The 25,615-nt window shown below is 46.7% G+C and overlaps 1 protein-coding gene and 1 long non-coding RNA gene across 3 annotated transcripts in view; one reads left to right on the forward strand and one right to left on the reverse strand.

Moving 5' to 3' along the window:
• si:dkey-100n23.5 (cyclic AMP receptor-like protein A) overlaps positions 1-24,248 on the forward strand; it is a 51,466-nt gene extending 27,218 nt beyond the window's left edge. The window contains exons 12-13 of one of the 2 annotated variants that reach the window (XM_037108858.1): positions 13,376-13,523; positions 22,526-24,248. In XM_037108858.1, coding sequence (XP_036964753.1) covers positions 13,376-13,523; positions 22,526-22,693 — 316 coding nt within the window. In that variant the 3' untranslated portion in view covers positions 22,694-24,248. The remainder of the gene's footprint in view (positions 1-13,375; positions 13,524-22,525) is intronic. The other variant, XM_037108859.1, reaches the window with a different exon arrangement.
• LOC119025366 lies at positions 7-24,325 on the reverse strand. Its single transcript, XR_005076793.1, has 2 exons — positions 24,200-24,325; positions 7-36 (listed from the first exon to the last, which is right to left on the reverse strand). It is a non-coding gene; the product is annotated as an uncharacterized LOC119025366 (long non-coding RNA).
• Between the last annotated feature and the right edge of the window lie 1,290 nt (positions 24,326-25,615).

Genomic DNA, 25,615 nt, shown 5'->3' on the forward strand with positions numbered 1-25,615 from the left:
ACACACACACACACACACACACACACACACACACACCTGTGCGGCACATAAACTCTGTTGTTTTATTTGCATGTTGGCTTCGCTCTGCTATCTTATCTCTTCTCAACCCGTCACCCCCCGCCCCCCTTCCTCGCTCTGCCTTTCCCGTCCTCCTCTCTTGCTCTCTCTTATCTGGACTCTCAGAAAGCTCCGCGCTCTCTCTCTCTCTCTGTCTCTCTCTGTCTCTCTCTCTCTCTCTCTCTGTAGCACAAACACTAAAGGAGATTACGTGTGCCTGCGTGTGTGCCTGCGTGTGTGTGTGTCGGAGGCACAGAGCATTTTATTGGCTTTTTTTTTTTAAACCAGGGCTTCGCAGGCTGAGAGCTGGTGGGAGGAGGCGGGTGGTCCAGTAAATGATAACCCCAGTGCTGTTATTACTCCTTCACTCCCTCCCCTCCCTCCCCCCTCGCTTTCTTTCATTTGCCCCCCCCTTCCCCCCATTCCGCGCCGAGCCGGTGTGATTGACAGGTCAGGGTTACTAAGTGATTAGCTGCGGCGGCTCTGCTTGTCGCCACGGCGATGTAGGCGGAGTCACAGGTCAATTACAGGGTCAACGTCTCTCAAAGGCTCCGCTGAACCCCCCCCCCCATCCTCGCATCGCCCTCTCCTCTCTCACCTCTCGATCCATTCCAGCCCCCCTCCCCCTTTTCCGCCTCCTCCTCCTCCCCACTCGCCACAGTCGGCTGATGAAGATGACAAACTGCATCCTGCGCTCACCCGTTCCCTCCCCCCCCCTCCCCCCATCTCCTTCCCTGCCCGCTTCCTTCCTATCCTTCCCTTAATGTCACTCTCTCTTGCTCTCTTCCTTCCTTGCCGCTCTTTTGTTATGTTCCGCTTATTTCCACACTTCCTCGCTCGGGTTTCTCTGTCTCTCTCCCCTCCTGTGTTTTTATGTCACTTCCCCACCGCCGCCTCCTCCTCCTCCTCCTCCTCCTCTACTTTTCCGCCACACAAAGCCCTCTCTCTCTCCCTCCCTCCCTCTCCTGAGCAAACACGATCTCTCGCTCCGCTCTGCTCTGCCTTTCTCCAGAGAGCGAACGAGGAGAAAACGGGAATGAATTGCTCTCTCGTCGTCGTCGCCTCCCCCCGCTCCCCCACAGCTCCCCCACCTCCTCCCCCAGCAGCAGCAGCGGCGGCGGCGGCAGCAGCGCTGGCTGTATATATCTCCGGCTCCTATTAATTTGTTAGCCCCCCCCCCCCACTCTCTCTCACCTCCCTCCCTCCCCCCGGCTCATATCCTCCTCCGCCTCCTCCCCTCTTTCTCCACCTCTCCCTTCTTCCCTCCCTCCCCTCCGCTGAGTGTTGGAGTGTGTAAAGTGTTTGTCACGGTGCCGTGCCGATGTCGCTGTGCTCTGCCGTGCGGAAGCAGCGCACGGCAGACAGCCCGGGTGTGTGTTTTCCTGTATGTGTGACTCCGCGTGTGTGTGTGTGTGTGTGTGTAGGCGGGTGGTTGGTTTCGTGTCAAGGCGAATGTGCTGTCGCTGCGTGTGTGCGCAGTTGTTTGTCCGCCTCGACTCCGAGCGTGCGTGCCTTCCTGCGTGCCTGTCTGCATTCCCCGTGTGTTTGTGTGCGTGTGTGTGTGTGTGTGTGTGTGTGTGTGCACGCGCGCGTTCTTATTTTTGTGTGTGCATGCCTAGCGTGTGTGTGTGTCTGAGTGGGGGATTATTTCTATCTGAGCTCCAAAGCCTCCTAAACAGGGCTTAGAGAGACGGCCCAGGGCAGCAGCTAAAGCCGTCGGGTAGAGCTCTCTCTCTCTCTCTCTCTCTCTCTCTCTCTCTCTCTCTCTCTCTCTCTCTCTCTCTCTCTCTCTCTCTCTCCCTCACTCAATCCCCCCCCCCCACTCCCTCCCTCTGCCATTTCTCCATGCCCTGATCCATTGCGTTAATACACAGACACTCCCACACACAAACACACTCTTGTTTTTGGCCCCTCGTCTGCTACCACACACACACACACACACAAACACAAACAAGCAGGCACAGACACACACACAGTCACACGCCACACACAATTTTAATCTGTTCCAAATGCACACTGGTAAATGTGTTAATTCGACACCAGCTGTTGCGAATTGAAATGGGAAAGCGCTCCTACTTTTCCTCGCCCGCGCTCGCACGCACGCACGGGCGAGTCATTATACATCGCTTTACCACGTCTCGCTCGCTCTCTCGCGCTCTCTCGTTCTCTCTCGTTCTCTTGCCCTCATTCGGCAACACGAAAGTAGCACCAGACACTCGCACCTTCGCACTCCTCCTTCTCCTCCATTCTCTCCCTCTTTGTCCTTCTTTTCCTTCCCTCTCTCTCCTCTCTGTGTGCATCTGTGTGTGTGTGTGTGTGTGTGAGCACTGCCCGGGCACGACGAGAGTTTTCACAGTCTGCTTCTCACATCGCCTCCCCTGTGTGCTTTATGGTGTGGGTGTGTGTTTGTTTACAAGGCTTGTCTAGATTCCTACTGTGCACGCTTGTACGCCTGTTTGCATAAATAAGCCCTCTCCTCGGAACCTAGCCGCCGATTTCTGCGGCGCGTCGCGGCTTGATGTGTGAGCGCTCCTCCTGGACGGCCTCGCACGTCTTTTACCAAGAGCTTTTTGCTCTCCTTAAACACCCCCCCCCCCTTGCAGGGAGAATTTGGGATCCCTGTTAAGGGTCTTTTCTTTCAGCCTTTGTCTGGAAGCCCGAATCAAAACACATGGCAGGGGAGCTTGTTGCCTTTGAGCAATCGGGGTTACGTGCCCTGCGGAGGGCTGTTTGAGCGTGGACGGATTGGCCCTGGCAGCGGGGCTTGAACCGGTGATGTGTCTGTAACCTTGAGTTCACCCTGTCGCTCCAGGAGGCAGCACGCATCCTCCGAGTTATTCTTGGTTTCCCTCGATGCTGTGTGTGGGTTTTGTGGTGTGTATAGGCCTATACGTGCTTGCAGGGGATTTTGGTATGGGCTCCCTACAGCGCCTAAGCCCCCACCCCTCCCCGCCTTTCTCTGGAGGAGATCTGATTTCCCTGCTCCAGGCAAGCAGCGAGAACAAGACAGTGTGTGCGTGCGTCTGTGTGTACTTCAGTACGTCTCCGCGTTTTTGTGTGTGTGTGCGGTGTGTGTATGTGCGCACACGCGCCCGTACGCGCAGCCTGGGCCAGGCAGACCTTCCCCATCTCCGTTCTGCGCTTTGAAAAACGAGGGAGGAAATCTCAGAGCAGCAGTTATTATTCATCCCTCAAAGCAAACGGGGAGGAGGCGGAGGAGGAGGAGGGGGGAGGGAGGGAGGGAGGGAGGGATGGATGTAGGGAGGAAGAAAGAGAGCGCCAAATGGGAGGGATGAAGGAGGAGGGGGTGGGGGGATACATTAACTCTTATCTCACTGTATTTGGCATTCTGCATCCCAGGATGCGCTCGTTCTCTCTCTCTCTCTCTCTCTCTCTCTCTCTCTCTCTCTCTCTCTCTCTCTCTCTCTCTCTCTCTCTCTCTCTCTCTCTCTCTCTCTCTCTCTCTCTCTCTCTCTCCCTCTCTCTCTCTCACTCCTGCTTTCTCTTTCCTTTCTACACTCCCTTCCTTCCGTTCCTGCCTCGACGCCTCTCGGAATATCTCGCATTCAACGTGCAGGGATGTGTGCGTCTGTACCTCAGTGTGTGCAGGCTGGTGTGTGGTTCGTACTGTACACCCTAATATCTTTCTGTGGTGTATTTTGTTTACTTGAACAAGTGAGCCCCGCAGATGCTGAACGGCAGCATGCAAGGCTCCAAGTCCCAACTTTGTCTGCAAGCCTTTTTTTAAAATTTATCTTTCGCTTCACGTTCAATTTACTGTAAGAGAATGGCAGCGTTGGCCCGTTTACTAAAATAAGTTTTAAACTTGATGAAGCTTGTAGCTACGTGATAAATTTTTTTTTTCTTCTTTTCATATTTGATGACAAAACTGTACCATTTCTCTCCGTTATATGTGTTGCTTTGATCTCTGGTTTTTGCAGGAGTGAATCCAACACTGCAGGTTTCCATTACTATTTGTATATGCAGTTTTTTTTTTTTTTTTAAATCATGGGTAAACCACCTAAAAATAAGCAACCCCCCCCCCTTTTTCCTAGTGGTTCATGTTCAACTTAACGGATGTGCCAGAAAGTAGAGAGCAGCAGAAAGCAGTTTGGACGCTATGACAATGATTCTGCGGTGACTTTTTATATCTCATACTTCAATGTCTCAAACGCAGCATGATGTTTGAGTGCTGCTTGAACAGAGTGGAGTGGAAAAGTCACAATGCAGCAGCATCTTTAACTTGCACAAGCCTCATAGCGTCCTGCACGTAAAAATGGGTGAAATCAGGATTGTCCATCCGGGTGTCATGTCACCGCTGATCAGAATCAGCATCAGGTCTGGGGGTGATTAACGCTCTCGACTCGCGCAGAGTCGTTTGCCTGAGAATGAATACCGAATGTCTCCCTTCCCACCAAAGACACAAGCCAGATGCGTAGAGCTGCAACTTAAAAAAATGTGTTCATTGTTGATGAATCCATTATTTTCTCAATGCGTTGTTTAGTCATTGAGTTTATAAAAATGTCAGAAAATGGCGAAAAATGATGATCTGTGTTTCTCAAAGCACAACATAATGAATTCCAGTGTAAAAAATTTGTCAACAAAGATATTCGGTTTATTGTCATAGAGCAGTGAAGACACCAGATTTAAAGACATTTAAGAGACCAAAATTGTACTTGGAAAAAAAAAAAGGAAAATGACTCAAACCGATAATCAGAATATATGTGGACTAATGTAGTCACCGACAACTAATAGATTAATCGTTGCAGCTGTACAGATTTTAGTGGAGGCTTTTTTCCAGTGTGATTGGACTCAGACTTTTTTTCTCTCTTATTTACACATAGATAACAAAGGTCTTTATCACCCAAAGATGTCTGTGATGTCAGATGTCATGCTCTTTGAACACCCTGATCGCCTGTATGATAGCTTAGCCACATGTGGCTGCTTGGCCTAGATTATATTCGGGTGGATATATGACCGCGCCTGCTGTCCATGTCCATTGTGTGTGTGTGTGTGTGTGCGCACTTGGGCTTGTGAGTCAGGCGATCGGTGTGTAACTGGAGACGGAGGGCCCTGTAGCCATTCGTCTCCCGTTGAGCGGCAGAGGCGCTCTGCTATTCATCCCCATTTAGCGAGACAGAGCCAGCCTACAGGGATGTGTGAAGTGCAAACACACACACACACACACACACACACACACACGGGGCAGGCACCCGCATTGAGGCTGGACACACACGCACCCAGGCTCTGGGTTTAATATCGTAGTGGCGGTGTATACACAATAGTACACATGTATTTGCATGCCAATATGCAGAATGAAATACACACATGGGATACAGGTGTATGTACACAGCCATACATGCTTATACAAACACTAACACACATATGCAGGCAAATAAACTACATACAGACCTATAAGTCCCTATACATGTATATCTAAGCCTCATAGACACTCACATACCACACACAGGCACGTATAGGCAGATACATACATTCATGGACGTGCATATGGTATACAAAAGCACACGCAAATGCTAAAGGAGATACTAGATAACCTCCCTCACGCACACTTGGGCAGGCGCACACGCACACGCACACGCAACCCCCGCTCCCCCCCTCCCCTGCTCTTTCAGGCACGTCTTTAAATATTCATCACTCTGGCTGCTCTGAGAGTGCCGTAAACGCTGCCTCACACTCCAGGGAATCGCTAAAGCCTACTCTATCATCTGCTCTCCCTCCCTCCTCTCTGTCTTTCACACACACACACACACACGCACGCACGCACGCACACTTCCAGCCACAGCCACTCGCACGGACAGACTCACGTGCACCAGCACTCGAAAGGCACAGCCAGTGCCATCACCGGACACACAGACACACGCAGGTACATGAATCGGGCCGCAAGGAAACACTCGCGCGGCCACGTACAATGAACAGATTTTGTGCGTGTGTGTACGCGCCTGCGTGTGTGTGTTTACTGGCTGCTCCCAGCACAGCGGGTTGAGTGGTGTTGTGTTCCAGGAAACAGGATGTCTCTTTGTTTGGGTTTTATTCTGTTGGTGAACGTTAGCCGCTTCGCTCCCCAGGGACTGTGTGTGCCTCTTTGTCTGTTCGGGAATATTGTGTGTGTGTGTGTGTGTGTGTGTGCGCGTGTGTGTGTGCGTGCGTGCGTGCTCACATGTTTATGTTTGTGTGTTTAGGCCTTATTCCAGAAATATTTGGTCAAATGTTTCAGTGGGTTCAACCAAACCAAACCTGTGTGTGTGTGTGTGCACGCGTGTGTTTGTTATCATGCGCCCTGCATCTGCGGGTGCGTGCATCATACCCTTCACTGTGACAGCTATCCCCATGTTGACCCCTGTGATCAAAGTAGATCATTCATGTGTCCGCATCCGTAGAGCACACCGTACTGCTGATACTTCACAAGCATTAGTGCTTATCCACATCTGAGCGGCTGATCACATGTTGTCACTGAACAATGAAAGGCCTGTCTTTGCTGCCCTAAAGACCCCCACACATGTCCGCACAGTAGACAAGTGAAAAGCCAGCAGAAGCGTTTGAAGCACAGGTCAGGTTTTTCCTCCTGACTGGATGTCCCTCATTAATCCAAGTTAGTTATTTATGACTTTGTTGGTTAAAGTTGCAGAGATTCATCAGCGTGCTTTGAAGGATTTTGATTCAATAAGTAGATTTCACTTGGTAGAAATCTGATAAACGGCCATCACAGCATAATTAAGAGAAGTAAGACTTTAATAAACTGTGACAGGCTCAATTTATTGTTTCCTAGTTTCTGTTTGGGGGAAAATGTTTGTCTGTATAAAATTCTGTTTCTCTGATTGGACCTAGATTGAATTTTCTGTGCCTGCAAATCATTTTAGTAATTATTTCAGGATGATTATGTTATCAAATTATTTTATGCATGCATGCATATCTTACTGTAGGTATCTTTTGCTATCGTGCGGATCTTACTGACAAAGCGATACACTGACATGACCTCGATCATTTTTGAATATTGCCTGTTGTGTTTACACTCAGTCTTTGTTGTCAGATCCATTTGATGCAATTTTTTTGTTGTGTTTTTATTTATTTATTCATTCATTCATTCATTCATTCATTTATCTATACATTTTATTTATGTCCCTCCCTTTCATCCAAACATACATGCGAGAACACACCCTACCTGATGTAACTGCCTTATGTTATTTTATTTATATTTGTCCCTTTTGTTACACTTGAAATAAAATAAGACAGTAAAATCATTTTAAATTATTATATATTACAGCCCAACTGATAAATGGAATGTGGAATCTCTGCCAAAAATGTGTGTGTATCAGCCACGCCGCGATTATTTATTATGTTTTATTTATTTAGCATCTTTAAATTTTTTGTCTCAGTCCAATTCTGATGTCTGAAGCGTCTTCAGAATTACAAGTTTATTGCTCTTTGAGAGGGTGTGCGCGCATTGTTTCACTATTGCATTAGCATTATATCGGTGGCATTAAATGGTGTTAAAATGACAATAACATTGTTTATTGCAGTTATTCCTAGTGACAATATATTGTCCAACAGGCCAAAAGTACTTAACGCAATAGGCATACTCAATTTGCCTAAAAGCTTTGTGAAATCCACAGGTACTTTGTACAGTGAGTATCATCAGGTGGTCATACTTTTTAAATATTCAAGTACATAGATCCCCCTTACAGCACACCATAGCTGCAGTGATTTGTCCCTGCTGACAACACACTGTATTCTCAACAACGAAGACATTGTCTTGCAATAGTTGGATGCAGCAATACATTGACAAAAGCTGTCGACCACATACATTTTTTGATACACTGAGGGGAGGGATTATGCTCGTTTTGGAAAAAATTATCCCTTTTAGCTGGAGAGAAGTTTCGACGTGCTTTCGGCAGCAGCACCGCAGGCAGCACTAAGGCCTTGTTTTGGCACTGCGGAGCATGTGATTCGTCTGGAGGAGAGAGAAAAAAAAAAAAAAAACGAAGTCAGGCAGTCAGTCAGAGAGAGGAGGAAGTGCGATCGGGGTCAGGATGACTTCTCTGTCTGGTCGCCCTCTACTTTCTCTAAGGAGTTCTCATCCAAGCTGTTACAGTAGCAGCTCCGAGGAAGCACGGCACAATATTGCAGACAGACAAAAGAAGTGAGGTCTGTTGGAGGCAGGTGTGTGTGTGGTGGAGGGGGGGGACTGATGGCTGGAAAGTGGTATAGACTGGCAGAGTGGGATATTGGAGGAGATTGAAGGGGGGAGTCGGCGGATGAGGGTATTTTTTGCACAGAATGTGGAGGGTGAGGGAGAAGAGACGGGTTCAAAGAGTGACTGACAGCATGATAGATGGAAAAGGTCTGAATAAGTGAGCGAGGCTGCGAGACGCCGCACGACTGCTAATGATCGACTGCACGCTTACAGGTGGCAGCAGACTTCCAGCTGCGCGTGTCTTGCTGCCGTCCACGTGCGTTTTTATTGTTGTTGACCGCCCGCTCCGGAGTCATACAGTATACACAATATCATCCCTGTTGTCCAACACCAGTCAGCCAACTGTGAGCCTCACTTGGCTACACCGCGCACACAAAAAACCCTGGTAAACACACACACACACACACACACACACACACACACACACACACACACACACACAGGCACACGGCAGCTCAGCCAGGCATCGCCCGCAGCCACACTCTCCTTCCCACCACTGCCTCCCCTCATTCATCTTTCATTAGCCCGGCTCACACAGGAGAAACAGCCTGCCTCCACCCCCCTCCTCCTCCTCCTCCTCTTCCACACGCCTCCACCCGTCTCTCCATCGCTCTCCCTTCTCTCTCTATCTTACCCCTTACCCCCCCCCCCAACACGTCTTATCTTGGTTTCTCTCGCACGTAATCTCTTTTGTTTGTCTCGCTCATGTCTTGCAATCTGTCTTTTTGGATATCTCTCCTCCTCCTCCTCCTCCTCCTCCTCCTCCATCTCTTCCTCGCTCTCTGCCTCCACTGCTTTTTAGTCTTTTCCATTCAGCCTCACTCCTTCAGCCCTCCTCTCCTCCTCTCTCCTCTCTCCTCCTCCTCCTCCTCCTCCTCCTCCTCCTCCTCCTCCTCCTCCTCCATCGCTCTTGGCCCTCGTTCCCCTTCACAGCCTCGCTCCTGCACATTCTCACCTCTTTATCGTGCTCTCCTTTCCTCTTCCACTCTCCCTCTCTCTCTCCCCTTCCTGTGCAATGCTGTTTCTCCGCCCCCCCCCTCCCCCACCGCCGTCGCCGCCGCCCCCTCCCTTCCTGTCTCTCTTTCTCTCTCTCTCTCTCACCCGCTCTTTCTTTTTTCCTTTCATTTCGCTCTCCGTCTCTCCCTCGATGGAGGGGAAAGGCTCTTCGCCTCTAATTGCGGCTGTTCCGTTGCCATGGCGCGTGTTGCTCGGCACTGCGAGGTGCTGTGTGTGTGTGCGCGAGTCAGTGTGTGTGTGTGTGTGTGCGCGTGTGTGTGTGTGTGTGGCAGGCAGATGATTGCTTGCTGCCAGCTCTCGTTTCCCGGACGCCGATCGCATTTCTTTGCGGCAGCAGGAAAAAAAAAAAATGAGACGCCAGAAATAGCCCCCCTTCACACAGACCCACTCACTCTCACCGCTGCGCTGTCAGAGAAACACACACACACAAAAAGGCAGACGCACACACAAACACTCTTCCCCTGCGTTTCCTCTCCACCTGACATCTTCAATGCATATGACCCGGGTTCTGCTGTGTGTACACACCTCTACCTACAGGCAGTGACGCCTGTGTTTATGCATGTCCACATGTGTCCGACCTTCCCGAGCGTGCACGCATGTGTGTCTGTGTGTGTGTGTGTGCGTGTGCATGCGTGCGTGCGTGTGTGTGTTTCCTGCGTCTCTAAGGAGGTTGTGTGGGGACTCCTGATTTATTTCACCTTTAATGGGAAGTGAAATGAATGTGAGCAGCAGCTGGTCTGGCCCTTGGAGATACAGCAGCAGGCTAACCCAGAAAATAGGCAGCCTCGCTCTGAAACGGTCCTCACTCCGACAAGCGCCAGGACACAGCACTCCACGCTCCACTAGCTGCGCCGTTACTTTTTATTTCAAGCTGCATTTAGTTGACACCCGTACCCATGCCGACTAACAGCAGGTACGCTCTCGTTGCGGGTCGGTGTGCAACCTTTTCACCCAGCTCGACTCATGGTTGTCTTCCTCTCACAACTTTTTCTGGGGGTGGTCGGGGGGGGGACAGATTACCAGCAACTAAACCTTGCGACCTCGTGCTGCAAAAGAGGATAAGAGAGGATTATAAGCAGATTTGTGGATGAATCTCCATAATAATCTCCTGTACTTTTCACCTGCAGATTCAGTGGGTTTTTAAGGAAAGTGGAAAACCCCAGATCATAATGATGTGCTTCCTCAGTTTGACAAAGTAGACGTGTCTCTAACCTGCCAGTTAAAAAAAAGCAGCTGCTTCAAAGAAGGACTGGGCAATACCCCAAAAAATCACCCAGAACTGTCATCTTCCAAAGTCATGCATGTACATTTTGTCAGTTGTTGAGATGTGCGTTCTACTCCCTCAATGCATCCGAAAGCCTAATAATCACATCCAACCCCGAGGACAAACGGTTACCGTCGATCAGCAGGTTCTTGTTACGTTTGTGCGGCTTCATTCACAACAGAGGAAGCTTCGTTCCGCCACACAGTTTTAACGACGTAATCAAACACGAGCACGTTCCTCTCATGCTGACAGAGAAAATGACTCAGTCGGACACACGGGCGCCGAGAGCTGGTGCAGATTAAAAAAAAGTTTCCAGGTAGTCATGTGGGTGCAGTTTTTTCAGTACAGATGACTTTAAGAAGAAAAATAAAGCTTTGTGTGAAGACTGTTATAAAATAGTTACAACTTTGATGGCAACACAACCAATTGTTCCAACACCTAAAACAACAGGAAATGCTAAATTTAACTAAATGTGTTATTTAAACCCTTATTGCACTATTTATTTTATTATTTACTGGTAATCTTAAATCTCACTGGTAGTTTTGTCACCTGTCCGTCCAGATGCTTTGCTTTGCTTTGATTTTTGTTTCTCAGATAAATGTCATAAACACGTTTTATTCTGTCTTTCATCATAGGCTAACCTGGAGGTTAGCATCACCCTGGTCTCCTTGTCAAAAAGCCTATGGGATTTTGCAATTGGATTTGGGACTATTCAGGAAGATAAGCTTCGTAGCAGACCCGCGTTTATGATACTTGCCTGTTATGTTCAGCAAGATAATCTTCACAGATGAACCCCACTTTTGTGATTTTCCAAGCATAAAAGAAATCTCTACATGTAAAATGCCATTGGTAGGCTATAAACAGACTACAGTGCGGTCGCATTACCTAAATGTCACCACCAATTCTATTGTCTCATTTAGCTATTTGTTAGCAACCACCTTTTTTTAAGACACGTAAGCACTTTCTTATTAAATTTTGTGATATTAATTATGGATTTTATGTTGCAGAGCAAAACAGGCAAATATCTTAATTATGGTTGGAACCACAGACCTTATTTCAGGTATTCAACCCAAAACCCGACCAAGAAAACCGAAAACTTTGAGTTGAGGGAACCTGAAGTGCAAAAGTGCTTACTGACCTCTGGGCTTTAGGACTACAGATTTAGCCATAGTAGACTGTTGGACTACAGTGTCAGAAAGTGCGGAGATAGAATCGCACATGTGCAGTGTGGAGCTTTTCTCTCGAATGCCAAAGCCGTCCTCCTGGTCGCTGCTTACAGTCTGTATCACTGTGAGCAGAGGCTGTCTTGTTTTCAATTTAATGCTATTGGTTCCATTTTTTTTTCTGGCCTTGGGCTGCTGAAATAGACAGCTGTGATGTAATTATAGTGTAACAGCACATTATGTCGTTCTATGAAACACCTTTTATCTATTTGAAATATTTCATACAGTGTCAAAATATCCTCATTTACATTTTGTTGTTACGCATAAGCAGATATTTCCGTGCCTTATTTGTAGGACCATTGCTGGCCCCACGTTAGCTGTGCAGGTTTGTTTCGGGAGCCCGGTGATGTCAAGCTATTGTGCAACACTGTTGTGAAGTGATTAATGGAGAGACAAGTTCAAATGACAGCAGTGTCGCTATAAGATCTCAACAAAATCATTGTCTTTTTAAATAGCTGGAGACGTGTCATCCTTTGACTGTGTCAGTCACGATGAGATGAGTGGCTGTGGTGTCTCACGTAACTGCTTGTAACCACACAGTGGTTCTTTTTACTCAAATGGTTGGTTTTGTATCTTCCTTCCCTGCGGGGGCACAAGTAGCTTGGGGATGGCCATCCCGACCCTGAGGTCAACCGCCGTGGCCACTTAGTTCACTCTGCGCACCCAAGCCAGGAACACAGCACATGCGGAGAACGCTTTGAGCCGCGCGTGGTTTGATTCTCCGGCTAATAGATCAATAAAAGACATTAGCGGCAGGCTAACCCGACGAGCAGCGCTAATACAGGGTTAATCCAGGGTTAATGGCTGAGCAGCATCATTCTCAGGGGCAGCCATTAGTTTGCAGCCGCACCACACAATATCGGGTTCTCCTCCTAGTCTTGCCCCAGGCTCCCGGAGAGATAGGAGCGGGGACGGGAATTGGAAAAAAAAGGATTGAGGATGAAAATGAGATACCCAGGCAGATGAAACTGAATGCAAAGAAATGGGAGCGATATCGGAGGGGGTGGAGGGGGGAGCGGAGGCAGAGTGCGGGGAAACGTGCATGGAATGAAAAAGAAGGAGAAGAGGGGACGGTGGTCAGGAGAAGCAGGAAACCGAGATGAGAGAAAGGGGAGAGAAGGAGAGGAAGGGAGTTGAGCGCTACACTTCTCCCTGTCCTTGTAAAGTGCTGCGTGCTGTCGAAGCGGCAGCCAAGAATGTGTCAGCCCAGCCGTCTCACGCTGCCTAATGGGCTCTTAAATGCTGATATAAAGCTCACTCGCTCTTTTCGCCCTCCCCCTTTTCCTCTCTCTCTCTCTCCCTCTCCCTCTCTTTCTGCCTCTGCCGCTCGCTCTCATTACCTCTCGTTCTCACCCTGTCCCTCACCCTGTCACTCACTTGTCCTCTCCTTCTCTTTCACCCTCTTTCTGTTGCTCTGTCCATCAACCTCCCGCTCCCCGTCTTTCCCTTTTTTCCTGTTGCTGTACTCCTTCTGACTTCTCCTTCAATTACTCGCCCCTAAAGCTCTCTTGCAGGTTGTCTCTTTATTTACAACTTTTTTTTATGGGCGAACTCAACACCTCTGTCTCTCTCTCTCTCTCTCGCCCTCTTTCCTCCCAACAGGCTCCATAATGCATTCTACCCAAAGGATCCATCCTTCTCGCTCACCCTGTTGCATGTCCTGTCGGCGCCGCTCCACGGTTTGGCCAATGCCTTCGTCTTTGGCCTGGATAGGGACTGGTGGAGCCTAGTGAGCCCAACTGGAATGCAGGTAGAGCAGCTGCACACGCATACGTCTAAAGCCACGCTGAGACATGCAAGGGCTACATAACACGCTGGTCATGTCTGAATATGCCCCCAATCAACTTCCCCCGTAAAAGTTGCGATGCCAATCTCAACAGGTCTAACATGTTTGTCAGGTTCAATGTTTACCATATTTTATGCCTTGGTGTTGGAATGCTTACATTTGCTGCTTGCCATTAAATACAAAGTACAGCTAATACTGATGTGAATGTCATTCGTTTTAGTAGTCCGAGCCAAAGAACTTTTCTGAGGTGGTGGTAGTGTTACATGAAAGGTTCAGAGAAACACCACTGTAGCAACAATGGATTCCGAGGGACACCGATTGTCGAGACATTTTAGTCTAAACCAAAATGGCAGCCTTGTGGGTTTCTGTATGAAATTTCGTGTAATAGCTTTTAGTTAACAGAATAGTTTATTAAATACAGAAATATGAACCTCATTGGGGCACTATGGGGTAGAGGTGTATAGAGTCGCACACATCCAAAAAATTTAGTCAAGTGCTGGACTGAAGTGAAAGTGAGACATACATAAACAGAGTCCACACACTAGATAATAATCCAGTGAACATTTCGTTCCTCCATTTGTGACATTTCGGGCTCAAGTCCTTCATCAGCCAACTGAAAGTAAAATCCAGGGCATCCAAAGTCATCTAGGATTGTGAATGTTATTCAGTTTCATTACAATCCATTCAATAATTGGACCGATGTTTAGGACTGACTGACTGACCAGCATTGCATGCCTTAGAGCCCATAGACTGTCTAGTGTCATAAAGTGACAGCAGTCATTGGTCAGTAGACTACCATGTCAAAGCCTTGAATTTGAGTCATAGTCATCTTGTTTTTTCGGAGCTAGCAGTGACCATATTTTGATGAGAGGTTGGTGCTAAGCTATCTGTCATTGGTTGTGTTTGCCAGCTCGCTTAGAAAAGCGCATTCATAATTCAAATTAACTTCGATTTTAATTGTCAATTTTGGCTAGCCAAAAACAGACTTAATTATAATGTACATGCTAATTAAATGGCCATGGGTAGGCATTTCTACACCTCTTGTGATTGATAGGTTGTCATGGCAGAAACTTGTTTCGCTCTGTGTTGATTCAGACTTTAATTTTGAAAGGAAACTGTTTACTGAGGTTAATAATGAAGTGGGAAGTAGGGTAATTTTGTCGGAAGCTCTGTTACAATCAGAATTCTTTTTGAAACCAGTGGAGTCGCCCCCTAGTGGCCACCAGAAAGAACAATGCAAGGGTACTTAGCAGCATTGTCACTTTTCAGAAATAAAAGTACAGTCAGTACACATTTGAAGTGTGCCTTTCTCAGGTAGCTGAAGCCTGTCCCAGAATTATTCTAGTCCTTGGATTATTTAAATGTTAAAGAAAATATGTCTACCTGTGTGGGAGAAAGGCTGGCACTTGCAGAAAAATGGAGACAGGTTTTTTCTACAAGGACACCCTCAGCTCACCACAAGATTCTAGATCCATTTTTAGTTGAAGGTTCCCTTTCTGCAATTTTCAAAATAAAATTTGTCAAAGCTGTTTTGTAGATCTACTGTCGTACATCAGTTGAACATTCGTTATTCAAGGCTCTATAAGACTCGATAAATTAAGTCCGTCTACCCTGTAATTATGTCATCTATTAAGGACTCAAGAGAATATGCAGATAATCGGGAAGATTGGCACCTTGGGAGGCTTAACCACAATACTCAGTGTTAAATTCTTTTTTTTAAATCTTACAAAATGAAGAGATCAGACAAAATGATGTCTAGTGTGTCCTCAGTGGATCGATCCCCACTTGGTTCATTGGATACATAACTTTGTTGTATACATTCACTAAATCTGAAAAAATTGAGATTGCAACATCAACAGGTTCCTGAACTGATAATTAACATAGATGGCAAAGCTACATTTTCCTATTCAAAATGAATATGTTGTTCAATAACAGCTGCTAGACAACATAGTTATATAGTGAAGAGGTGGTGTATCAATCTTCAGAAATGAAATGCTGGTAAAGTAGTTGTTGAGTCATTGAGATCGATTAACAACCTTGTGAAGCTCTCAGCAATACAATTGTCAGTTTTGTGCCAAGGAGAGTCTCGTAGAGGTTGTAAGACAGATGTTGATGTGAACAGTTTTTGGATGTGAGAGGCAGTTTTTGGAAATTAATGAGAATCCATGCAAGAATGCAGAAAACACACTGTGAATGTGAAAAATGCTGGTTTTCTTTTTTTATGCCCATACACATTTGGCTTTTAGGCCATCAGTAAAGCCATTTTGAAATATGTTAACTTTAGAAGTTGTGATGGGCACTGAAAATAACTGTTGTAGCACTTGAAATATTTCTACTGCGTCTTTGTTTTATAATCCCCACATAAGAATGCTGAATTACAACAACCTTTTTCACCTCTGAAACTACAAGATGTAATTATTTTAGCCTTCCTCGTAAGAAATAATTTGTGATCAGGCTACTTAGCTTCACAGATACACTGGTACCACTTGTAAAAGGTGCGCTTGCATCACCTATAGAGGAAATAATTGTTTTGTTTGGTTCCAAAATCCTCTTATTTATAGAGAGAAATAACAAATTAGGGATTTTATTTTTCCATGCTTTTGCAAATCGAGCTTTTAGGGAAATGTAATGAAGACCAATTACTAGAAGGGATGATGTTTGTAAATTTGAGCTGCGAAAACCTCATCGGTTGCATTTCAATAAACACCACAATCAATACGGTTCTCCACAGATTTGTCTCAATCTGCAAACATTGACAGTACCTGCTGATATGAATCAGAGCTCATATTGGACCACGAAGGAAGAGATCCTCTGTGGTCTCAGTCCGCACGTACACGTACGCATGAACACCCGCATATCGTCGCCCACCCTGTATCACCAACCGCACTGATAACGGGTCATGAGCGCTCTGTGGAAGAGTGGAATGTGTGGTATGACCTTCAACCCAAATGTCAATGTTTCACTGTGGTGAGTCGGGAGGGAGAGAGACACACAGAGAGACAGAGGGGGTGAAATGGAATCTCGGTGTGTTCGTAAATCACAGAGAAAATGCTGTTTGTGTGCGTGCCAGGGAGAAAGAAGAGAGAGAAGGTGAGACGGGAGACGACAGAGAGCGAGCGGGAGAGAGTGAGACAGGCGGCGTGTGTGTTCATGCTCTATCGTGACTAACAGCCGGTTGTTATTCATCTTGGCATGCGACTCCCAGCAGCCCCCACACATCAGGTGTGAGATTGGCGGGGGGGAGGAGGGGTAAGGGGGGGGGGGGGTGTAAAAGCGTCAAAAAATGTTCCACCCTCAACACAACAAATCTGCACTTTCGTACCAGACACCCCCTCACCCTAACCGCCCCCCCCACCACCACCTCTGCTAGCTCACTCGCTGGCTTTCTCAATTTCTTCCTTTCTTTCGCTCTTTCTGTTTATTTGCATTGCGTTTACATGCATTTAAAGGGGCTGGCTCTGACTTTCTTAGGTTTGTCTTCATGTGCCACATTTACAACCAGAGAGTTGCTGGTCCCACCTCACCGTACCTCCAGGGCGGGCCCAGAATGTCTGTTCAGGTCACTGGTCCAGTTTGTGGGGATTAATTGATACAGTCTGTTTGATCTCACATGAACTGCGCTCGTAAACAATTTCACATGTCTGAGTCACTGCTGACGTGTAAATGCTCAGGGATTCAAATAGGTCTGGGTCTGTCTCCTGTGGTCGGAGAAAGAGTTGACCAGTCAGAGCCTTGTGTATGGGATGGAAAAACCAGCACGATATGCAAAAAAAAAAAAAGATGTTCCTCTTATTTTTACACGTCATGATTTCACCAAGTAGGACATGTTCTTGGATCAACATTGCGATGACGACTCTCAGACATCATCAGTGTGCTTCTGTGTCTTTTAGAATTCTTCAAAAAATGTTTTTCAAATTAAAGTTCCTACAACTATTCATACATCTGTCTTTAAGTCATTAATATTTCAACTTTATAGCCTAGTTAGTTGCTACCCAGGGCTGTAGCCTAGGGTGTAAGAAGCACTGAAGCACGTGTGGGTGTGTCAGTCTAACAAGATCTCGGTTTTAGCCCCTGTCTCTTTAAGGCCCAGCCCCTCCTGAATATCCAGTCTGATCTGATTAGTCAGATTGCACAGGCCTGAGCCTGCGCAGGGCAGCTTCGATGAAAGAATTCTTACGTGTCAAATTAGCTGCTAGGCATGAATTATGCAAATGTGTGACATGGGGGCGTACTGTGATGTCAAGAAGTTACAGAATGAAAGGCGGGACTACTGACCTAGCGTTTCAGGACCAGTGTTTTCTGTGCAAGAGACGGGAGCTTCTGTTGCTTTTGCAGACTTTACGCTTTTTAACTTTCAAGACCTTTTACATGCACAGGAACCTATACAACACACTTTAGGAGAGGGAAGAAGACAAAACAAAAAGTAAAATGGGGAGCAGCATGATGTCAGAGGGCTGTGATTGGTTCATTGTATTGTTGGTCCAGGAACGCAATGTGGGATGTTGATTCGGGAACACGTTGTACTCGCTAAGTCACGTCATGCTTATTTTTACAGATATAGTGATTGCGATAATAATTCGATTAACTGTGCAGCCCTTGCGAAAAGAACATAAACATTGGAGCCAGTAGTGGTGGTCTGTAAAATTTCATTATTCTCACTCGGGCAGATGACGGCAACATGTTTCAAAATGATTGCGGTTGTCTTTCCAAATAGTTTTAAAAAAAAAAAAAAAAAGGTCTATACTCCCACACATTTTTTTCTGCTTTTTCTGCTCTGTCAAGCAGTGACCTTCTTTAAGACAAGTTAGCTTAACTGCCAGTTATGTTTCATGCTGCAGTTCAGCAGACTGCAAACATGAGTGAATGTTTTGGCACAGGAGTGAGAGCCTAAATATAGTACCCCTTTACTATTTATTGAATTCAGAACTGAATCGTGACACCAAAAACAGACCAAAGATTCCCGCCTCGTTTTTCTTTTTTTCTCTTCCTGTGCGATGCGCGTATACAAAGATTTTACATAACCGTGTTTTCTAATTACACGCGTCTCTCTGCCTCGTATCTCTGGCTTTATCTAGTCCTCCGTAGTTTTTTTTCCCCCTCTCTCCACGGCAGTCTTTGACTCCTCTCGTCCTCCTCCCCCTCTCTGCCTGTTTCCATCTCCGTCTCTCTGCACTGCATGCGCGTCTGTTCCCTTGCCTCCTCGGTTGCCTCTACCTTGTTACAGCATCTCTGGAATTTATCTTTCTTACATTATTTCTGCCGCTCTCCTTTGTGCAACATCTCCCTCCCACCTGTGCGCTCTCTCCCTCTTGCTCCCCATCTCCCTCGTCCACTCTTTCTTTCCATGATATTGATCTGCATTCTAGCCATACAGCTGAACCGCCTGTGGCTCTGCAATGAGCTCACCTCTTACTACTTCTTCTGTGTGAGCACGAGTGTAAGAGAAAGAGAGAGAAAGCTGCTCCCTGTCCCCTTCAGCTTCAGCATCGCTGCAGTCTTACACTACGTCCACACTAATTTTGCATACATCTCTTCTTTGTCATCCTAACTTGTCCAGTTAACATCATAGATGTTCATCAGAGCCATCATCTATTCGGGATAGGTGTCAACATTCTTCTCCCTCTTGCTCTGTGCGGTCACCTGTTTTGTGTACTAAAGCAATAGAAATTAGAGATTTGAGGACGATGTTGAGTGATTCATTCTTCTGGTAGTTACTCCTCGAATCTGGTTATCAAACACCTGTGACAAACAAACTTTGTAATGCAGGCAGTATGTTGTACAGTTCAAGAAGAGATGTAATTGTCTAAAATGTCATTGGTGCACTGAAAAGGTAAACTTCCATGGGAATTTAATAATTAAAAAGAAAAAAATATATATATATGAAAAAACTATCTATGCATATCAGACAACATAAACCAATCGATGAGAGATAGGCCGATATTGGCCAACCCATATATTGTTCAGGTTCTACTTTGTTACTTAGATTTCGCGCTACTGTTTTCTGTCATTTTCTTCTCATCTGGGGTCAGGTCGTGGTTGCAGTCGGGTGAGGGGGATCCCGTTGCATTTCTCCAGGGAGATACGGCAGGCTCACACATACAGTGCAGGCAAATGTCCATCGCCTGATGGCTACAAATGTGGACTGTGCAGGATATGAGGCACACAGACCTCAGTTTGCCAGCTTGTGGTCTGTTTGAGGGGTCAACCAAACAAGTCTTTAATATTGGTTGTGACTGCGACTTTACCGATCAAAGTTCATTGTCAAACTAAAAGTTGCAAATTTGCTTCACCTTGGAGTGTGGATAGTTTGTTTGACCCTTTGTTATACCCAGTGGGAGTGAACGGGAGGTGAATATTCGCCACTTTTAATTTTGCTTATGCGTGACCCTACCCTTATGAAGGTGTCCTCAGCTGACTCCTTTCGACACACAGGAGTCGCGGCTCTGCCTCGAGCTCCCTCTGGATATTTGAGCTCCTTCACTGTATTTTTAAGGCCACCTTCAGACAGAACGGAGGGTGTGATGATTAGCCACAGTCATTAGCGTTGTGGGAGTTTCATTCCATGGATTGACGATCCTGAAGGTGGTAGTAGCTCACCTAAAAGCAGTTTGCCAAACCCTCACAGAATAACAAAGGAGAAGCTTCTTGCATTTAGTCATGCCACTAGTGAGCCCAGGAATGACCTGCGTTATTCTGCCTCTGATCACTGGCTTATGCCTTTGCCATAGCAGGTTTCATAACTTAGCATCCCAGTCGTGCAATGATTGTCTTCACCCACAGACTTCAAGAAATGATCAGGAAGCAAGGTCTAGGCAGGTTATTCATGAAGCACCATTAAGACACAAGGCTATTTAAAGTGCTTTACACAAGCGCAGAAATTGGAAAAATGCTTCAGAGGCAGGCAAATAAACAGTTTGAGATTAAGTAAATAACTAAATAACGAACTCAATAGAAAGCCGAAGTAAATGGTCATGTTTTCGTCTCTGATTTAAATGAGCAGACCGTTTTAGCAGACATCAGGTATTCTGAAGGCTTGTTCCACAGGTGGGGAGAATTGAAAATATAAGCTGTTTAACCTTCCATGGTAGTGCATTAATCAGTAAACGGTGACTGTACACTTTTGCAAAGGTCATGTTTTAATTCAAGGCTAGCTAAAAACAAATGTAAATGTGATGTAAATGCCATTTGCTTAGGTAACATCTTTGGCCCTGTCTGCTTTCACATCTAGAGTCTGCTTAAAAACAGCAAGTTGTTGTTTTTTGCCTCGCTGCTGTGACACATCTGGGTGATGCCATCATATGTCTTGGCATGTTCGATGTTCCGCCCAGATACAGTTGTGATACAGCGCCAACACACCCTCCATTTCCAGTTATGCACTCCCCCACTACTGTACTGTTACACACCTACGTTGCACGTGAACACAATACCCTCACAACGAAATGAATTGGGAGGACTGGCATTTTTGCCACCAACCCTGATGTAGTCTGAACAGGGCCTAAAGGTTGAACCCCGCCGCCGAAGTAGGAATCTCATTTCGGCAAGTTATGTCCACAATTTCACTGTTAAGGCCCCTACTTAAAGCTTGTGACCATAGGTGAGGTTTGGAACTTAGATCGACTTTTGTAAAGGGAAAGCTTTGCCTTCCGGATCAGCTCCTCTTTTACGACAATGGTGCAGTACAACTTGTGTGATACTGCTGACGCCGAACCAATCCGCGTATCCACCTCGAGCTCCATTCTGCCTTCGCTCACAAACAAGATCCAGAGATGCTTAACTTGGGGCTGCAACTCGCTCCCAACTCAGAGGGAGCAGTACACTGTTGTCAAGCAGAGAACTGTGGCCTCAGACTTGAAGGTACATACTTTGATCCCAGCCGTTTCACTCTTGGATGCAAACCACTGTTTCATGATTGCACTCATCTGATACAATCAGTCTAAATCCAGTTTGAGCACAATACTGTCCATTTAAAATATCAACAACAGTAAGGTGTTGGGAGAGGGAGTCTCTGAAGCTATTCCACCATCCAACAAAAAGTAACTTTGGAATATACTGGATCCTTATCCAACTTAAATTAGCAGGTGCTCTCTTGCTTCTTACAAGCCAGAGGCTTGCGATCATGCTTTAGCATCAAGCGTATAGAATACATACTTAGCTTTGGCCGCAGCTAACAGTAATTTATTTTTCATTCTCAGAGACTCAAGGGGACGTCTTTAACTAAAATCCAAAGATTCTTCATTTAATTTCCTAAATAACAATATAAGGAGCAGCCCCTTGCAGCTAAGACACTCAAGCCAGCAAAAGTTTTACATTTCTGTTTGTAAAATGATGGAGATTGTTAATTGATTATCAAAATAGTTGGCAGTTGATTTTCTTTTAATGGGTTAATCAGTACGTCTAAATGTCGTGGCTCTAAACTTTCTAAGCTCTTTTTCTACTATACTGGTGCGCAGCAAAGTAGCTCAAGTTCAGATGATGGGTTGTTGTAGTTCCCCAAAGTTATATCATATGGGGATGACACCGAACGCGACGATCAGCTCTTCGCCATTCTGGTACTTTTATGCAGTTGAGTGGAGTAGAAAATGAAAATAGCTTTGCTTCATTTGCCCGAGGGAATCAAAACAAGCATTGGTGATTGGTTGCGCGCAGGTTGCTGCTCCCGCGTGTCGGAGGACATTAGCATTAAGTTAAACGTTTCTCAGCTTCTTGAGGTTGCCAGCTGCGATTTTTGAGTTTTGAATCGCGTTGAGAAGGGTGTTATTTGGAGGGTCTGTTCACAATGATTGGCAGTCTCTCTCGCCTCTAGTATTTAGTCTTAAACCAGCGTTTTCACATTTATCAGCTAAAGACACTGGTTTCAAGTGTGTAAAACCCCAGCTTAGTTTGAATGGATGGCCAGAACAGAGTGAAAAAAAAAAGATTTTCTAATTTAGCTGGCTTCATTTTCTGCACTTGTGTCTGTTTTCTAGCTGGCTCTGCAGTCGCGGCTGTGTGACAGGACGCGGATCGGAGAGTACCACCCCGGGGCGGTGCGCTACACCCAGGCTGACCTGGTCGACCTCAGCGATGACGACGACGATGACACCAACGTGCTCTTCTACTCCCCTGACATGACCCTGAAAGACAGAGGGCCCTAAGGGAGCGCTGGAGAGAAGGAGAGACGGGGGAAGAGAGGGAGCGACAAACGAGCTGAAGGAAAGGAAAACAAAGGAGGGTCAGAGCCAGGGAGAAACGCAGCGGATTAGAAACTGAGGAGTAACAGGAGGTAGGGAGGGAATGGAAGGGAAGATTGGGGGGACAGTCAGGCAGATAGAAGCCGGAGATGAGCTGTCAGGTTCCATTATTAATCCCCATCCTTTACTATTTAATATCCTAAAGACACACACACACACACACACACGCACACAGTGAGAAGAGCTGCAGCTCCCTGCAATGCCGCCATCAGAGAGGAGCAAGAAAAGAGCAGATCTAAAGACCCTCCTAATGTTAAAGGCATCTGCTGCATCCCGAAGGTCTTAAAATGATTTCCCTCTCTGCACTGCCTTGTTGTTTCCTGCTCTCTGCAGCGTTTTTTTTGGCAACCCGCAAAAATGAAAGGAGGAAAAAAGAACAACATAAAGCACCGCTGAAAGACAATCATAACAAGGTGTTAGTTTAGCATTCGCAGCAATTACCTTTTTTCACTTCTCTGCAGGGGACGGGGTGAAGAGCAGGCTTTTTAAAACGCACCCAGTGTGTTAGATGTGAAAGCTTTTACATCCATGCTGAGATTGATCTCGGTACTGAACGGTGAGTTTCTGATAGGGGATGTGGGCTAGGGCGGAAATACAGGAGGGGGTTTTAGAAACAGCGAAGATGACTAGGCAGGGCAAGTGGAGTCCCAGCTCGCGAGTGTCTCTTGCAGTGAATCTCCTCCCTCAGACAGTATTTGTTTTTCTCTTTGCATATGGTATTACTGTTGTTGCGACTTTCGCAGCGTATTCCTTTAAGGAAAACTGTTTTGTATTTTTTTTTATATATATAAAACACTATGCGTGTATGTTTTTGTATTTATAACAGATCAATGCACTGTATATATTTAAGTGTACACTATATTTTTGTACGTGCCTTGGACTGGGATGTGAAGAAAATGCTTCTGCTGGTCTCACATGACGGTCGAGCGTATAGAGCCTTATGAATAGCTGAACGACAATGTATTAGTCAGACGTACTCCCGCACGCACACACACACACACACACACACACACACACACACACACACACACACACTCTTTTCTAAGGTCCCTGTCAAAACAGGTTGGAAAAGATGGCACACACTCGACACCCATGGCATGGCAACAGCCTTTGGTGGTTCATCATTTCATGGCCACTGCCGGTGGTGCTGAGGGGACGTGGCTGAGGTGTGATTGGCAGGATAATAGAGTCACTTCATATTCAACCTCAGCCCCTTCGGTTTTTCCCCCATATCTGGCTGGTTTCATCACTGTCGGTGCCGCGCTGCCAGCTGTCAGCCGCCTCTCTGACAAGTTGAACTAATGAACCGACACTTGACCCTTTTTACCCTTGAGTTGTTGAACTTTTCTGCTGGGCGTCAGTGACACCAGAGTGCAACTTTTCAGTTCACAGAGCGCCACCACGTAGTACACACACACACACACACACACACACACTCTTACACTGTGCCCCTGCCCCTCTTTTGGCACTGTTGCTGGTTTTACTTGACTGTGCACTCCATCAAATAAATGAGCAGGAGAGACATTTCATAACAAAGCTGAGACTGGGCGTGTTTATTTCATTTTCGCATTGATGCGATCCCTTACACAGCTGAAGTGTGTCCGTTTATGTGTGTGTGTGTGTGTGTGTGTGTGTGTGTGTGTGTGTGTGTGTGTGCGCGCGCGCGCGCGCGTTAAGACGTCTGTTAGACCTGGGCTGCTTAAATAATGGATATTAATTATTGGTCGGACCCTGCTGGCCCCTGCCATGTCTCCAAATCTGGTTAACTGGATTTTGATTAATGGAACATGCGCGCCATGTCCTCCAGAAAAAGGCAGACCTCCGCACACCTCCACGGCTCTCCCGCAGACAAGCCCCTCACCGCACCCCCTGCACACAAAGAGCCCTGGAAATAAGCGAATCTCCCTGTCACGCAAGACGAATTATTATTCCCCCCTCATATCGTCGCATGCGCCGTAATTGGATACAATTTAACACCCGCGGCCCACGGGCATGTCGGCAGGCGCACTGCCTACTATTAGCTCGCCTCGCCTCGCCACCCTATCATTTGTCAGATCTGTGTTTGTGTGCTCCTGGTTGCTGCGTGTGTGTGTGAGTGGCGCGCGCGCGCTGTGTTCCCGCGCGTGCGAGTGGCTCGAGAAACCGGAGCCATTGTTGGAGTTCGGCCATGACCTAGCTGTGACGCACAGAAACAGAGAGAGGGGGAGGAAGAGAGAGGCGACAGCGGCAGCACAGACGCTGGAGGAAAAAAAAAAAAAAAGAAAGAAAGAAAGAAAGAAAAAAACAAGCGAGCGCTGTGACACCTCGGAGCGAGAGCGAGCAGCGGGCCTGAAGGCTGTTTGTCGCTCCTCTGCGCAGCAGCTTCCACCGGGAGCGGCGGCTGCTGTTTATTAGAGCCCCGGCCGTGTTTACTGTACGGGCGCGGATGTGGTGGCGGCTGGAGCCCCTCCTAAACTCCGCTCACTTACAGTAAATATGAGGCTGCTGGAGAAGGTTAGTGGGGGAGATTACAGCTTGCGTGAGTGACGTCTTCAAAGTATAAATAATTGACCCCCAAATTGTTGTGCAGCCCTTTACATCTGATGTTTTAATGAGCTCCTTTTTGCTCCGGGCTGTTGGTGTTGAAGCAGAGCTTTACAGGGCTGCCATATATGATTTTATGAATGTGTAGAACTCCCCCCCCCTCCTTTTTTTTCTCCCCATACAGACATAAAAGAAGACCATTTTTAGCAGATGCAAAAACTTCAGCTTAACATCAGTAAATCCCATGAGAGACTGAAACTGTGTTATTCCACCTCTCAGGAGCTTCAAACTTCCCTTCACCCC

The sequence above is a fragment of the Acanthopagrus latus genome, chromosome 9 (genome assembly GCF_904848185.1).
Source record: "Acanthopagrus latus isolate v.2019 chromosome 9, fAcaLat1.1, whole genome shotgun sequence".
NCBI classification, from domain to species: domain Eukaryota; kingdom Metazoa; phylum Chordata; class Actinopteri; order Spariformes; family Sparidae; genus Acanthopagrus; species Acanthopagrus latus.